Source organism: Sardina pilchardus, chromosome 9 (genome assembly GCF_963854185.1).
Source record: "Sardina pilchardus chromosome 9, fSarPil1.1, whole genome shotgun sequence".
Lineage (NCBI taxonomy): Eukaryota > Metazoa > Chordata > Actinopteri > Clupeiformes > Clupeidae > Sardina > Sardina pilchardus.
The window spans coordinates 33866425-33882428 of NC_085002.1; the positions used below are offsets into that span (position 1 = coordinate 33866425).

Here is a 16004-nt window from a genome sequence, read left to right on the forward strand (position 1 = left end):
TGGTTGTTGTGTCTTTATTGAACAATCCATATTGAGTATGAACTTGAGCTATGCTGTCTGATTACATAATGCTCCATATACCTTAAACACATTTGCTCAATGACCAGGATATTAATCAATATTTTTAATTTGTTGGGATACACAGCCTGGGAATAGTGAAAGACATTTGACTGTAGTCAGCCTATGGACTACTTCATCGGAGAGGGTGCTGCAGGGATGGAGGATCAATGTAAATGCAAAACAATATTATGAGACTGTAATGCTTTGCCAGCTGATCTGTGACTCACAAAGGAGTGGAGGGAAAACACTACTGCTGCATTTTTGTGTCCAAAATATTGTATTGTACTGTAGGCCTATCCTACAATCCACTGTCTGGTACAGAAACACCACACAGGCTGAGAGAAGGGCTCTACAACATGTTATAAAGTCTGCAGAGAGGATCATAAGAACAGAACTTCCCTCTATGGAAAACATGTATGCACAGCGCTGCCAGAAGAGAGCAGAGAGAATCAAAGACTCCTTTCACCCAGCTCACTCTCTGTTCAGACACAAACACTGCACATACAACTTGTGACAAACCTGTAAACATGTGGAATATGGGAAAAGTGCAATACTACAAAGGGGAATAAGGGCAATATGCAATATCTTATACTGTACTGTATATGGGACTACATGCAAGGCTAACAAGGGGACAATGTGCAATACTTTGTCAGTGTAATGTGGAGATTATGTGCAATACTAGGGACAATGCAATATCTTGTGCAATACTATTAATGGGACAATGTGCAATATGAATCAGGTGCAATACTATTAGTGGGACAACTGTGCAGCAACAATATGACTGAGTAATATTCTAACAGTGGAATGTGGGGATCATGTGCAATATCAATATTATTATGGGAAAATGTTTATATCGTGTGCAATATGGAAATCCGGTGCAATATCAATGGGACAACTGTGCAATATATCTAAACTGCAATATGAGAAGTATGCACTTGTATCCACATGGGACAGGGTGCAATATCTTGGATGTGTGACACTTGTGCACGCGCGCGCACACACACACACACACACACACACACACAGTCTCAGGGACGCAGGATTTACACTGTAGGCTACTGTAGCACTTAAACTACTCTACATCTGTGGGACTGTAGGCTATTCTTAGACTGGGTACACAGTATAATTTGACGTCAATGTTTGCCTGATGTCTTGTATGAATCATGTTTTTGTCATGTATGCTTTTAAATATTTGTCATGTCTGCTTTTAAATATTTGACTTGAAGGGCCTGCACAAGAATTCCAATTTGTCTATGGTTTATGCACAAATGGCCAATAAAGAACTGACTTTTGACAATTCAGTAGCATGGTGCTTATGCAGCGGTAACTTAATGAATATCGTTTTTTTCGTATCCAAATAATTGCATTAACTATAGGCGTTGATGTGCAGTAATTCTGTAATTATTATAGGAAATACTGTCGTGATACTGCAGTACAATACATTTTTTTCGTAACGGATAATCTATTTAACAAGTAGGCCTACAACAATGCACTGCACAACCATTTTCAACTTCTTCTGCTGGATTGCGTTTAAACTTAGTTCTGCTTTACTAAGTTTGGTTCAATGCTAATGGAAAGCGGGCTGTGCCCTTACTTTGACATACATGTTAGACCGGATGTTAATAGTTCCTTGAAGAAGGAGAAAAAGAAAAGGGGGGTGTTTCCGACTTAGATAGAAACGCCTATTTATGATTCCGCAGACCGACGATATTCAGCGAACTCCCAAGATTGCGACGCAAGTTAGCAAACAACGCTTTCTAGAAACGCACCCCAGAGCAGTGAGCTGCCTGCCCAACCAGCGGCGCTCGGGGAGCAGTGAAGGGTTAGGTGCCTTGCTCAAGGGCACTTCAGCCGTGGACTGGTCGGGGATCGAACCGGTAACCCTCGGGTTACAAGCCCCAAGCCCTAACCAGTAGGCCACGGCTGCCCCCAAAAAGTGGCATCCTCTGTGTGGGCGGAGTAATTTTACAAGGCGTAGTCCGCGAGGGATGCACCCTTCCCTCCAGTAATCCGAGAGTGAGACTACATGCCATTTGAGCTTCATATCTTTCTCTAAAGGTTTACGTAGTTCATGTTTCTTTGTTGAAGAATAAGTGCTCAACACATTCTCATCTTGCGTGAGTAAAGAGTCTGTGACAAAAATATTTCTTCCTTCATCCATAGAAAAGGAGTATGTCTCCATAGTAAATAACTCCCCACAGAGGTTTACACAGAGTGCAAATACCTCCACATCTATACTTCTGAGAGACACTCTTAGTCATCATGTCAGTACACCTAATTAGTTGTGAAATGTTCCTCTTGTTGTCTATCACAAAACTTTTCCATCCTTTTATTGCCCCTGCCCCAACTTTTGAGACTTGTTTTCCATGGAATAGTGAAGTTTGTCATTTTCAACGTTTGATATATTGTCTGTCCCTTTTCCAGCTATGTGGGATTAAGAGGTTTAAGATATTTTTTGTTTACATAATATACAGGCTTTTGTTTATTTATTTATTTATTCATCTTTTTTAAGGAAGACCATGTTATTTTGTATTTATTTATTAGGGCATTTTAATATTTTATATCCTCAATTATTGTCAAAGTGCTATAATGTGATCTCTTGTCATTCTGTACTTCTTATATTTCTATTTGATTGCATTCCATTGATTGCATTCAGGGCTCTAAATTAACACGAAGTGACAGTGCACCATCTATAAATGAATTAAACAGCATCGTATTAACCGTATTTCTTAACAAATTTATTTTCTACAACAAAATGACTTTCTCATTGTTATCATTTAAATAATTCTATGATAATAGGTTAATATTTAATGGGTTGTGGAGAACAAAACAAAACAAAAAAAAGAATGTGGCGGTGGTTGGGGGGTTCGGGGTGTGTGAGTGGTAATGTTATGGGCATGTCTAATTTTGGTCAGAAAAAAAATGGCTAGTTGAATTTCTGATTGGCTAGTAAGAAAAAAGATCTACTAGCCAAGTTGGCTGGTGATGAAAAAAGTTAATTTAGAGCCCTGATTGCATTTTATCTCCAAAGTACTTTATACAGTATATACTTAATACACACACACACACACACACACACACACACATATATATATATGGGTAGATGACATGAAGTGGCTTTTTCACCGTCACAGAAGATAAAAGATCATAAATTTCACATTTTCATCATTTAAAATACTGTAAAAGGTTAAACATTTTCTTGTTTTACATGAATTTGTTGTTTTAATACCTGAGTTATTTATCTTTTTTTTCAGAACTTTGAGCCAAACCTTAAAATTGTCCTATGGTGTGATGGTAGATAACATAATTATATACATTTTAACTTTTATAAATAGAGGAATAATGTTTAAAAATGTTAATGAACGCTCCTGGCACAATTGTGCAAGTGGCAATCACTTTTCCCATACATACATTTCTAAAATGGTAGGAACTCCGTAAAGTTTGTCACAGAAAAAAATTTCCTTTGATGTTATGCAATGACCTGATGTTAAGTTGGCCAATATCATGGACAATTTAATTGAAAGACCCCATTCAAGGTCATGTGACTGAAGACCCCAATGAAGCCAAGGAGCAGTGAACATGGTGAGTATTTCTCTCAGAATTGTTCAAATATTCAACTATGTTTTCAGACCACTGAAGTTGTTAAACATTTTTGTCCTTTGGTGTGACACCCCTAAATGTCATTTTTTAATTCAAATTTGTATTTTTAACAGCAGGACTATGTAATATTATGCAGTCAGTTGCTAATGACAGTTCAGTTAGTAGCATGGTCATTAACTGCCACAAAATGTCCTTTGGGGTGACAGGAAATGTCCTTTGGTGTGACACGTAATAAGACTTAAATTTAAATATTTATTGCTGTTTTAGAGATGACATACAATGTTCTGACGTGTTACTAAACAACTATAATATAAAGTACATAAATCTAAAACTTTTTTTATAACAGAAAGAATCTCCCTGAAAACCTGTGGCCCAACCTGCCCCAGAACTTCCAGTGTTGCCACCAACGAATAGAATGTCATTGTAGTTGATTGTGTCAAGTATGATTAAAAACTGCTCTAACAGCTGAAAAAACAGCCTGACCAGCTTAAGGTGGTTTGCTGTTTGACCAGCTTGTTAACCAGCTTGTTTGACCACCCTATGATGGTTAACCAGCTATAGACCAGCAAAACTCTTGCAAAAACATACCTGCAGCTTACGATGGTAATTCTGTTGGTTTTGCTTGGCGTAACATCTCATGCTGGTCATTTTAGTTGGTGTCGCTGGTCTACATTGCTGGTTTTTACTGGTCATGCCAGCTTATGTTGGTCATTCTAGCAAACCAGCATGGCCATCTTACACCTACAATGTCAAGCTTGGCAGGCTGGTCACCAGCATGACCATCTCACACCAGCTGCATCCCACACGACAGGCTGTTCACACCAGCATGACCAGCTTCCTTAGATGGTCACGCCAGCATGTCCACCTGGTGGCCTAACCAGTTATACCAGCAAAGACCAGCAATAGCTGGAAGAAAACCAGCAAAAAACAGCTAAAACCATCTACCAACATAAGTTGGTTTCTTGCTATTTTTTTCAGTAGGGATGTTTTAGATAGAGTGGACTACATGAATGTTATGCAATGTTTTAAAATGGATTTTTCTATTGAAGATTATGGTCCCTCTTGGCGATCAAAAACGGATGGTCAGAAGCACGTTTAGACATTAAAGCATGGCAGTCCACACTCACTAATTTAATGGTGTGATTTTGTGATCAGGTACTGTACACAAAAGGATTGTTCTTATGTCTCTTAATCAGTCATGGATGTGTTTTGGGCTTAACATCCTTTAAACCAATGAGAATAATATCGATCATTCGCTTTAACAGCAAACAATGCAACTTCAAACAGCTGCACATTTGAAGGAATCGACATGCACACAGGACTATATGGAACAGGGATTCCACTAAACCTTGCTTTACTAAAAACCTGTTTGTGACTAGCAGAGTATAGCATACATGCATCTGCACTCACTTATTATTTGAACACATAGACAAAGTGAAACTTCACCGTGGTTTGTCATAGTCGACAAATTAGTTCAACACAGTTAAGCGCCATTACTATGGACGGACAATGGATTATCATCAAAACAAATAGCCTGAAAAAAGTAACACTTGTCCAACAAATGTCCTCCTTTATCACTGTTACAATAAACACTACATATATTCTGACTCATTTCATGCAATAACTATCTTTGTCCTTCGGTGTGACATTTTGTCCAATAGTGTGACAAGCATAAAACAACAGAAAAACATCCTTAATTTCAAAATTTATTTTTTTTAAAGGCCAGGTTTGGCATTAGGGGAGCTCCAATATTATCTCCTCTTAGATAGGTACAATCTCAAACAGTTTTTTAAGGTTGGCGGTGGAAAAAAATGTATCGACATTCATAGGAAAAAGTCAATCAAGTTCATCTATTCATGGTGAAAATGATTGTAATTAGTACTTTTATGTGAAATAAATATCGAAAAACATGATTTAATAATGTGAACAATTCTGTTTCATGTATTTGTTTAATGTTATTCAATATCATTTCTTAGTACTTTTTAAATGTCACACCATAGGACACATTCACAGTGCAGACGAGTGTAAATGTGGAAAAAAATAGGTGAGGTCATTGACGAAATGAGTGACCACTATTATTTTCTGAAACTACAGTTTCCATACTACATAAATATTTAATTTTTTTCTTAAAAAATGATGTTTTCCAAAAAAAGCACTTTTTCTTGGCCAGATGTCAACTACCCATATGTAATATACAATTACAAAAAAAGACTGGGGTGGATGGTTATATACAACGTATATAGGCCACATCCAAAACAAAACAAAAGTCCCTGTGACAACATACAACACTTGTCTGGTGGTACTGTGCGGACTAGTCACACCTTCAGTCACAATGACTCTAGTACATTGTAGAGTTTTTATGGTTTTAATGAAAAATTATAGTACAACTGGGATAAACTTATGTTTTGTACAGCATAGATCATGATACAAATCAAACACATTTAGCAAAACTTTCAACCTCATTCAAACAGGAGACCATTTCTGGAAAAGATCTGCAAGACGGTAGGGTTCAGAAAATTCTGGGATGTGCTCACCAGGCCACAGTACGTTTTGCTTCTCCCAAAGAATAATTTCAACTAAATGAGTTACATTAAAATTCTGTCCGTGCCTTGGCTGCATTTGGAGCATATTTAGGCATGAGTTCCTCGATTTTGCGGATGAAGTCGGTCTTCTCAACACATCCTTTACACGTCTCATCCCAATGTTCTAGGATTTTCTTCAACTCCTTCACCTTCAGTGTTTTCAATTCCACTGTGCTTAGGTCCAACTCTTTCTCTGTAGAGAAAGAATACAAAACAACATTTAAGTGGTCTATACAAACTAATACTTAAAATCTTGAATTAGATGAATTCTGATTACATGAAAGGAAGGATATGAGATAACCAATCTTATTCAATCTGGATGGCTGCTTAAAACACAATGGCCCTCATTTATCAACCGAGCGTAGAAACCAGCGTACATCTGACTGCACAAATCATCTTACGACGGGGCTCACGTGTGATTCATCAAACTTTCGTATCACTCCAATTCCAGCGTAAGAATAAAAGTGTGTTGATAAATGTGACGGCTGGAAACAAGCGTAATTTAAATATCACGCCCCTATACAGTACCCTCCAGAATTATTGGCACCCTTGGTAAAAGTTGACTAAAAATAGGTATAAAAAATAATCTTTAGGTGATTTATTGTACTCCCACAATGAAAACAATGAGGAAAAATATACCCTGCAAGGCAAGCAAATTTATTCTGAGAAAAAGGAAAATCTCATAAAGAAATAAATATTTTTAACAAAAACAGCTTGCTCACAATTATTGGCACCCCTGAAACATATTATGTACAACATTTAACAGGAGCATTTTCCTATGTAAATGCAACGTTTTAAAGTAAATCAGTGTGTCTGTGAACTTTCAGAAGTAGTTCATGACGTTCTTTTTCACTATGGTATGAAAATGAAGTCACTCAGAGGCTAAATCCTCTAGTCATTTTTCAACATTGGAGAGACAAGAGAATACACTAAATTGAAATAAAAAGAAATTGTGTTGACATTTGTAAGTAAGAGAATGTCTATGGAAACTAGGTATTTTGTTGAAAATGCCTATATTTCCAGTTAAAATGATGACTAAAAGGTTCTAATTATCTGGAAATGTGGCAAACATGCTTGGACAAAGACCCATGGCTATTTTGCTCCCAAGCACAGTATGGAGGATGGTATGATAGGCAAAAAAATCCATAAGAACCACTGTTGAGAGTTACAGACAAAGCTATCATCTTGGGGTCACCAAGTCCCCCCCAAAAATCTTCAAAAGTGACCTCACTGCTAATAGATTATTTAGACAGCATGTCAGGTTAAAGCCAGTAGAGTCATTTAATGAACAATGTAAATGGCAGGAGTTACTGAATGGTACCATGACATGTCTGGGAGTGTGGTCTATTGTCAGATGAAAATAAAATTATGCTCTTTTGCTAAAAACACTTAAGGTGTCTTTGGCGTACATAGAAGAATGACTATACTAAAAAGAACCCCATGCCTAATCAGAATTATGGTGGAGGGGCTGTGCTATTGTGGGGCTGTTTTAATTCCCAAAGGCCTTGGGAACCTAATTAAGGTGCATGGCATCATGAACACCAAGAAAAACCTGAACATTTTCAAAGGAAATCAAACAATCTCTGCCAAGGCCCTAAAAGTTGGTCATGATTGGATCATTCATCAGGTCAATGAACCAAAACAAATGCACACAGATCAAAACAAATATGGTTTACTGAACACAAAATCAAGCTTCAGACATTGTCACAGCGGTCCCCTGATCTAAACTCCATAGAAAAACAGTGGGATGAGTCAACGAGAAGAATGCACAAGTGTGGACCTAGCAATCTGGACGATCTGGGGAGGTTTTGTAAAGATGAATGGTCTTAAATCCCTTACTTTGTATTCTCAATCTTTATGGGGTGTCAGAGAAGAATATTACATGCGGTTTTATTGACAAAGGGAGGTTTAAGAAGGTATTACAAGTAGGGGTGCCAATAATTGTGAGTGACGTGCTTTTATTAAAAACATTTATTTCTTTATGAGATTTTCCTTTTTCTCAGAATAAATTTGCTTCCCTTGCAGGGTGTATTTTTCCTCATTGTTTTCATTGTGGGAGTACAATAAACACCTAAAGATTATTTTTTAGACCTATTTTTAGTCAACTTTTACCAAGGGTGCCAATAATTCTGGAGGGTACTGTATATGCTTGTTTTAATGGCCTCGCCCCTAGAATGTACGATTTGAAGGTGCATTATACGTCCAAAAGAGATCATTAGTATCGAGCCACAGTGACGTCCAGCTGAACCTTGTTAATTTTGACAGCTAGAAGCGGTCATCAAGGAAGGCGGGAAACTAGAGCGATTTAAGCACAACAGACTTTATTTTCGCAGAGAGAACACATCATACTATAAATACATTAATTACAAAACCATATGACACTGAAATCTGCCCTTTGAAAATAATTGTAGAATATATAATTCATGAATTTTGCGCTTACCAAAGAGAAAGTATTCATCTCCTATATGGCTATCCTAAGCCATCAAATGTGTCAACGTAATATGCTACATTACAGAAAATAGCCTACACATGTACAGGAACGGTGTTATGTCCGAGATATAGTCCATAAATTCAACTCATCAACTTTCTAATCCACCGCCGATTTACTTCTGCACGGTGCTATGCCGCCTGAAAAACTTGCGTACGCAAGTTCAGACTAGACGTGGGATTTGAGCGTATAGCACCGATCACTTTCACATTGATAAATGCCATTCTTTGCCTGGAAACAAGCGTACGCCTGTTTTTGGTCGTACGCACGTTTCATAAATGAGGGCCAGTGTGCTGAAACAGCACCGTGTATTTGATTAATAAAAACAAGTAAAAATCTTGGCATTTTAGAAGAGGTTGAAATTTACAAAAACTGAGAGGCAAATAACACAACACAACAAATAACATAACAATCAATACAAAATACATTGCAAAAAGAGACAACATATTTCCACCAGCCAACAATATCCCAGAAAACTGTACAGACACGATGGGCCATATGCATCACTAGCCCCTTCTACTGGCATGACATTTACACCAGAGACAGTGTGAGTGAGACCAGCCGAAACTAGGTTAAAGGAATAATTAAGCAAAGAGTTGTTACATCCCTGTGTGTTTCTTTCAGTGTGTGCTTGCTTTGATCTGCTTGTTTCTTTCTGTGTCTTATGTTTCATAAGTCTACAGTTCATTTCAGACGGTCCAGTGTGCAAACAGCTCCTAATTGCTGGGCGCTGTGATTGGGTTTCCGCCCTTTAAAAGGGGGCTTCCCACGTCAGAGAGGGAGGTTCATGGGCATTCGCGTCCTTTGGATTTTGGGTTGGCCGCTACACCGCTCTGCTGCTTCGCCCTAGGTTTTTGTGGTCACCGTCACTCCGGCCTGCTCTCCGAGGGAGTCAGGGAAAAGGTTGGGGATTGCCTGGGCCTTCTTTTTGAGGCCTTTGGTTTGGGCAGCCTTATTTTTCGTTCCTCTATATTTTTCTTCTTATTGTATTTTTCCTAAATAAATACTTTTGAATGTATTGCTCTGTTTTGCCATCTCCTACTTTTTGTTCACTTTTTGTCAACAGACCCCTAGACTGGGACCTGACAGAGTAAATGCAAAGGAGTAAAGCTAACACATTTCTATTTGTAACACTGTCAGGGCATTTTAGGTTTGAAGTTCCAAAAGCATGAACATGGGCATAGAGATGTTTAATTAAGGGTTGCATCAGCGATTGCCCAAACATAAATTATCTAATCTTTCCTCACAATCCGCTAGCTGGCCGCCCCATATGCAGGCCGTCAAAAAAACTCATCTCTGTAGGCAGCCTAGGCTCCGAGATCTGTACACAAAAACAATTGGTGCTCCCAACCACTCAAAACCAAAATAGTGTTCCAACCAATCACTATCTACATTTGACCGTTTTCAAAACTTCCAAATTTTCAAGGATTTTGACATTTCACATTTAGGTCTAGAAAACATTTAAGGTGTATGTAACTGTTAATGGATTGAAGAAAATTTGACCATTTATCAGTTTCGTTATTTAGAATGCAAATTTATATATCTCAATATCTCAAAACCACTCACAGAGAGCACAAATAGAACCTCGTAATTGTAAAGTGTTGCCATTACTACATCGAATGTGTTTTGAGCCAAACCATCATCCCCTGTAAGCTTGCATGTAGCATTGGCTCTGCTTGACTCAACAGTTGTTTTTATTGTTGGTAAAAAAACAACACTTTGTGGATAATCAACTGGATATTGGACAAAGCACAGCACTGGCATGTATTTCAACAGAAGATACCATGCTTGTATCTCTACTAGTCTAGTAGTAGTAATAGTAGTAGTAGTAGTAGACAAACTACGATAGAATATTATATTTATAGCACCTGTGTTAACCCTGAAGCCTGCATTAAAATGACCTTACCAAAGGCTTTACAACTATTTTGGCAAAGTTACTTTGTAAAATAGCAACTCACCATATTTAAGCTCACAGATTTGACTGTCTTTCTTCCTGAGCTTATCACAGATCTTCTCAACTGGCACATGGTAACTCATGGGCTTCGAAACCTCATTGATCATCTTAGTGGCTGCATCACTCGTTGCTCCTATGTAGTAACACTGAGTAGCAAAACAAAAACAGGACATTGTTAACATCAAGTACATTTAAGACATTCTTGTCTATAAGGCATAACTGCAATACCAGTTTGCAGGGAAAGGATAAATATGGTGGGGAAAATACTTACCAGTCTGTTCTCCTTCCCCTTTGCATCCTTACATGTTTTCAGGAAAGCTTTTTCAATTTCTGCACTGTTGAACTTGACTTCACCGTCTTTCAGTGACTGATAAAATCTTCCCAGGAAACTTACACACACTGCAAGAAAGAAGTCGATACTAACAATTACAACCACATTTCCAACACCAGAACCAAGCTCCGCAGCATAGGTGATAGAGCATTCTCCTCTGCTTCTCTGAGCCTGTGGAGCACCCTCCCTGACCACCTGAGGGCCCCACAGAATACATACGTTTTTAAACTAAACGATGCTGGTGTAATAATCAAGGAACGTTGCAAACGTACTATGGGCGCAGTGATATCACGCACTACTTCTGCTTGTTGCCTACGGGGACTATTTTCAGGTGCTGCGTGATATCACTGCGCTCATGGAACGTTTGCAACTTTCCTTGATTATTACGGCAGATGAGAGTGTAGTTCTTTCCTATTCGTTAAAATTAAGTGTTTTCTGTGTGACATTGATATACAGTATAGCCTACCTCAAAAAATCAACATCAACAAGCTTTCAGTAGTTGTTTTGCTGTAATTGGCATGGTCTTACTTCAGTTGGTCTTATAGCTGGGTTTTATTTGCATAGAGATGACCTTATGGAAAGTCCCTCATGCTTATCTCTAGGTATGGGTATGTGATGAGGCTGTTTTAATTCCAGATGCCAACTTTATCAGGATGCATAGTAACCTAGATCCATGCAATTACTGGCCTTTAGGACATGTAAGCTTGATTATTTCACGCTATTTTATTTATTTATTTTTTAAATCAAGGCATTAAGATATTTTTTTTATTTCCTCTTTTCAGCCCAGTTTAGCATGGGTTCATAAATGTACACAACTGTGAGAATTGGATGAGAACTCAAACATAGTAACTGGCAAACCAGTTGTGGACAATTACATGTTCATGTGTGGAAAATGTTCATTTAGTGTAGAAATGTCTGTCTTTTTTTACATTTGTAACACAGGGCTACTTAAATCAATAGTTGAGATTACAAGCTAGATCATGGCTACAATGTAATTAACCTGTGTGTGTCTGTTTTAGTGCATTTAGATAAGAACATGGACCTGTTCCTGAACACACAGAGGACCCTGCCGTTCCCTGGTCCTCTCTATCAGCATGATGCAGACCCCACAGCATATGCTAATGGGGACCTATCGATCAAGGTCCAACTCATTGAAGCTGGAGACCCAGGTAAGATAATGGAAATAATCATCATAAGCCCTATTCGGACGGGATTCATTGGGGACGTGGGATGATCCAATAATCTTCTGCCTTGACAAGGTGGCCAGGAAGTAGTGGACCTTAGTGGAGGGTTATAAGAAAGTGGAGGATAACAATGCCAGTGCAGGGAAGGTCCCCATGCGTTTCCAGTTCGTCATAGAACTGGATGATCTGCTTGCAGCCCAACATGATGTGGTGTTCCCTGTTGTGGGAACAACAGAGGGGCTGGATGTCCGAAGATCAGAAGCAGTAGTTCGCACTGAAACTGCCTCCACATCCACACCAATGTCACCACCTCACGCACAGACACCCAGCCCAACAACCAGCAAAGCATCTCACCACCTCTCGATTTCTTCCTGAGATAGGTCCCATAGTGTCCATCGGAAGGGGCGGGACTCTATTTTCAACTTGCTTTCCAGCGCTTCCGACTTATTGGACCTCGGAGTTATTTTGACTGAGTGCAGTAGCCTAGTTCACGGTTATGTTGACGCTAGCGTTACATAGATCGCATTCAAGAGTGACGTTTATTCACGTAATGTAGCCTACACACCCACCCATAAGCAGACATTACAATATAATATGCATAACATTACTAATAGAAACGAATAACGTTAACTGTTAGCCTACACACCATCATTGAGGTTAACCATACCGGCTGGCTTACAGCTACGATTGGTAGCATCGACAGCCTTGACAAAGTAAAACCGTAAACTTACAGTAGCCTAATTCAGATATCTTGGCTGATCCTAGACCACGATAACGTTACCACCATATCTAACCTTAATCTGCAGGTTAATGTTAACGATGAAGACAAATATGTAATGTTAGCTACTCACCTTCACACTCTCCGTCTTTTAAAGCATTAACACTGGGTACCAAAGCAAGAGTTACCGCTACATATAGACCGCTTAAATAGAACATCGTGAGTCCTTCACTACAGTAACTACAAAGTAAGTTTTGAGGCATCCAGTAACACAATGTACCTCTATGCCGGTTCGTGAGCAAGAGACGCACTAATTCAAAGCTTCCTACTCAAATGGGCCCGCCCCGGTAGGTGATCTCACCACGGTTCAGGAAGTAATTGGTCGAAATACTAGTCCGTTCCACGAACAGTCTACCGATAGGTTTACATGGATTCATTTCGGGGACAGAGTCCAGTTGTCGCCCTTCGATTGGCTGACAGGGAAATGCTTCTTTCTTTCCATAAAGGGCATGTTCAAAATAAAATCGTTTTGCACCAATTTGCTAACGTTACGCTTTCTTGATCGAATGACGCGCAGCTTATACTGGGTGGTTTACTCAGATGAAACATTCTATCTTCCACCGAACAGTTTTGCAACTTTTGTAACAGAGAGGTGCAAACGTTCGACAACTTCCGCGTTCGATTATTGCAAAGGGATTGGGAATCCCCCTTTATGCAGACCAGAGTGAAGGGATTCACATCAAGAACGATAACGATAACTACGGTGCCGTGGAGGGGACATGGTGGTGAAATTATATATATCGTACCCACGTTTAATTAAACGAGCGCACGATTAATATAACGAGCGAACGATTAATATAATGAGCGAACGAAGTAAATAAACGTTCGTACGCTTTAAATACTTTGTTCCCACGTTTTAATAAAACGTTCCCACATTTAATTAAACGTTCCCACATTTTAATAAAACGTTCCCACATTTACTTAAACGTGCGTGCGTTTAAATTACTTCGTTCCCACGTTTAATGAAAACGTTCGCACGTTTAGTAAGTCTACCTTCGCACGGTTTGCTCAACATCGATCAGCAACCAGTATGGATAGAAGCGATTTAATCAAGCTATACTTTGATATGGGTTTAACCCATCAGGAGATGTCGAGCACACTTGCTCTCCGTGGCTTTCCGGTGAGCAAACGGCACCTGAAAAGGCTTCTTAAGGGTTTAGGATTATACAGACGGCAATACACTAATTTAGTGGACGGAGTCAACTTCATCGTTGGTCAGTTGGAGCAAGGCCTTGGGGAACATCATGGGTATCGGTGGATGTACCGCAAGTGTTTGGAGGCAGGTATCCGCGTTCGGACAGAGGACGTGAGGATCCTTCTCTCCGTGCTGGACCCCGAGAACTCAAAAGCTCGCCAAAAACGACGACTCAGACGAAGGCAGTACTATTCACCAGGTCCAAATTATATATGGCATGTTGACGGCTATGACAAATTGAAGCCGTACGGTCTTTGCATCAATGGCTGTATAGACGGCTACTCACGCCACATTGTATGGCTCAGGTGCGCATACACCAATAGTGACCCGAAAGTCATTGGCGGTTACTTCTTGGAGGCCGTGAAGCAAACGGGAGGATATCCTAGGGTTTTGCGCACTGACATGGGCACAGAGAACGCTCTAATTAGAGACATGCAACTCTTTTTACGGCGAAATGGTGAAGACGACAGAGCAGGGGAGAAGAGTTATATCACCGGGGCAAGTACGGCCAATCAACGCATTGAAAGTTGGTGGGGACAGATGCGCAAGCAAGGCATTCAACATTGGATTCAGTTGCTGGGAGAGCTGAAGGATGAAGGGATGTTCAACGGTGACCTCTTGGACAAAGCACTTGTCCAGTTTTGCTTCATGGCAATAGTTCAGGTAAAACACAACAGAGCACGAAAGTGCAGCATATCGGTCATTGATCATTTTATTGAATTTTCAGCATATCGAACATGAAGCATATGAATCATAAGAATATTTCATAGTTGGCCAATAGTTGGAATTTAGTGTGATCACAGTTTAGTGTATCTTGTCCAATGGTGGTTTTCCATAAGTGTGTAGCCTAGGCCTATACGCACGCACACGTTTGATTGTTTTTAGCTTGGTTTTTATTTACGCACGGTGGATAGATTCCCTTAGCTGGAGGTCTTTAGACGTCCTGTTACGCTATTAACATGGTTAACTTTCGATAGACCTATATGTTGTTTGTTTCCCGAAGATAGGCTTAACCTATACATTTACAAACAATTGCCATCTTTCATAGATCATTGCGTCCTTCTGTGCGTAAAATGTATCCCCGCCTATGCAAGCCTCACGTGACGTTGAACAGAAATGCTGTAATTTCAAAGCGCGTGCATTGAACAAATGACGTAAGAAAACGGACATAGAAGATAGCAGAGCATGGCAGTATGCCTATGGCCCATAGCACAGTCAAAGTTGCCCATTCCATCACGAGTTTCAGTAACCACCCTTTCCCTTTTCTTTTGCAGATGGACTTAGATCAGATCAAAGACGTGTGGAACAGACATCGTATTCGGCCTTCTAAAAACATCAATGTCCCCTCAGGGATACCAAATGTCATGTATTTTGCACCTCACTTGTGGGGCGCAGAGGAACTCATTGTCCCGCTTACAGAAGATGTGACAACTTGCAAAACCAGTTGCAAGTTCCTCAATTCCATCCCATGTGATGTGGATATTTTTGATTTGTGCACTATCATAATGGAAGAATCTGGCATGGGTTTCCCAACTACTAGGTCACAAGCACTTGACTTGTATCTGTCTTTGAGGAATGCTGTTCGTTCGCAATTAGATTAGCCTATGATGAAACGGCAGTCACAATCCCGACATATTTCATTCCTTATATTTTCTATAGCCTATACAATTTGATACAATTATTTGCCTATTGCACATTAGTAATTGCTTTCAATTATTAATGACTAAAATGTAATGTGTAAACATGTAAATAAACACGTGGATGACACCTGGGCATGTTTTTCGGCACAGCCTCTTCACCAATTTTTTCCCCCCTTATTAGCCCCTATTTTA

General features: G+C 39.5%; 1 protein-coding gene across 1 annotated transcript; it reads right to left on the reverse strand.

Annotated features, from left to right (window-relative positions):
• Positions 1-5289: 5289 nt before the first annotated feature.
• On the reverse strand, positions 5290-13241 carry manf (mesencephalic astrocyte-derived neurotrophic factor). The gene is made up of 4 exons (XM_062544842.1): positions 13051-13241; positions 10956-11083; positions 10689-10830; positions 5290-6435 (listed from the first exon to the last, which is right to left on the reverse strand). The coding sequence occupies exons 1-4, from the start codon at positions 13178-13180 to the stop codon at positions 6251-6253; spliced, it is 585 nt and encodes a 194-aa protein (XP_062400826.1). The 5' UTR covers positions 13181-13241; the 3' UTR covers positions 5290-6250.
• Positions 13242-16004: the final 2763 nt, after the last annotated feature.

Coding starts and splice junctions, on each gene's coding strand:
- manf (XM_062544842.1), bottom strand. CDS start 13,180: ATGCCTCAAAACTTACTTTGTAGTTACTGTAGTGAAGGACTCACGATG. Junction 11,084..13,050: donor AAAAGACGGAGAGTGTGAAG/GTGAGTAGCTAA, acceptor TCTTTCTTGCAG/TGTGTGTAAGTTTCCTGGGA. Junction 10,831..10,955: donor AGGGGAAGGAGAACAGACTG/GTAAGTATTTTC, acceptor TTTGCTACTCAG/TGTTACTACATAGGAGCAAC.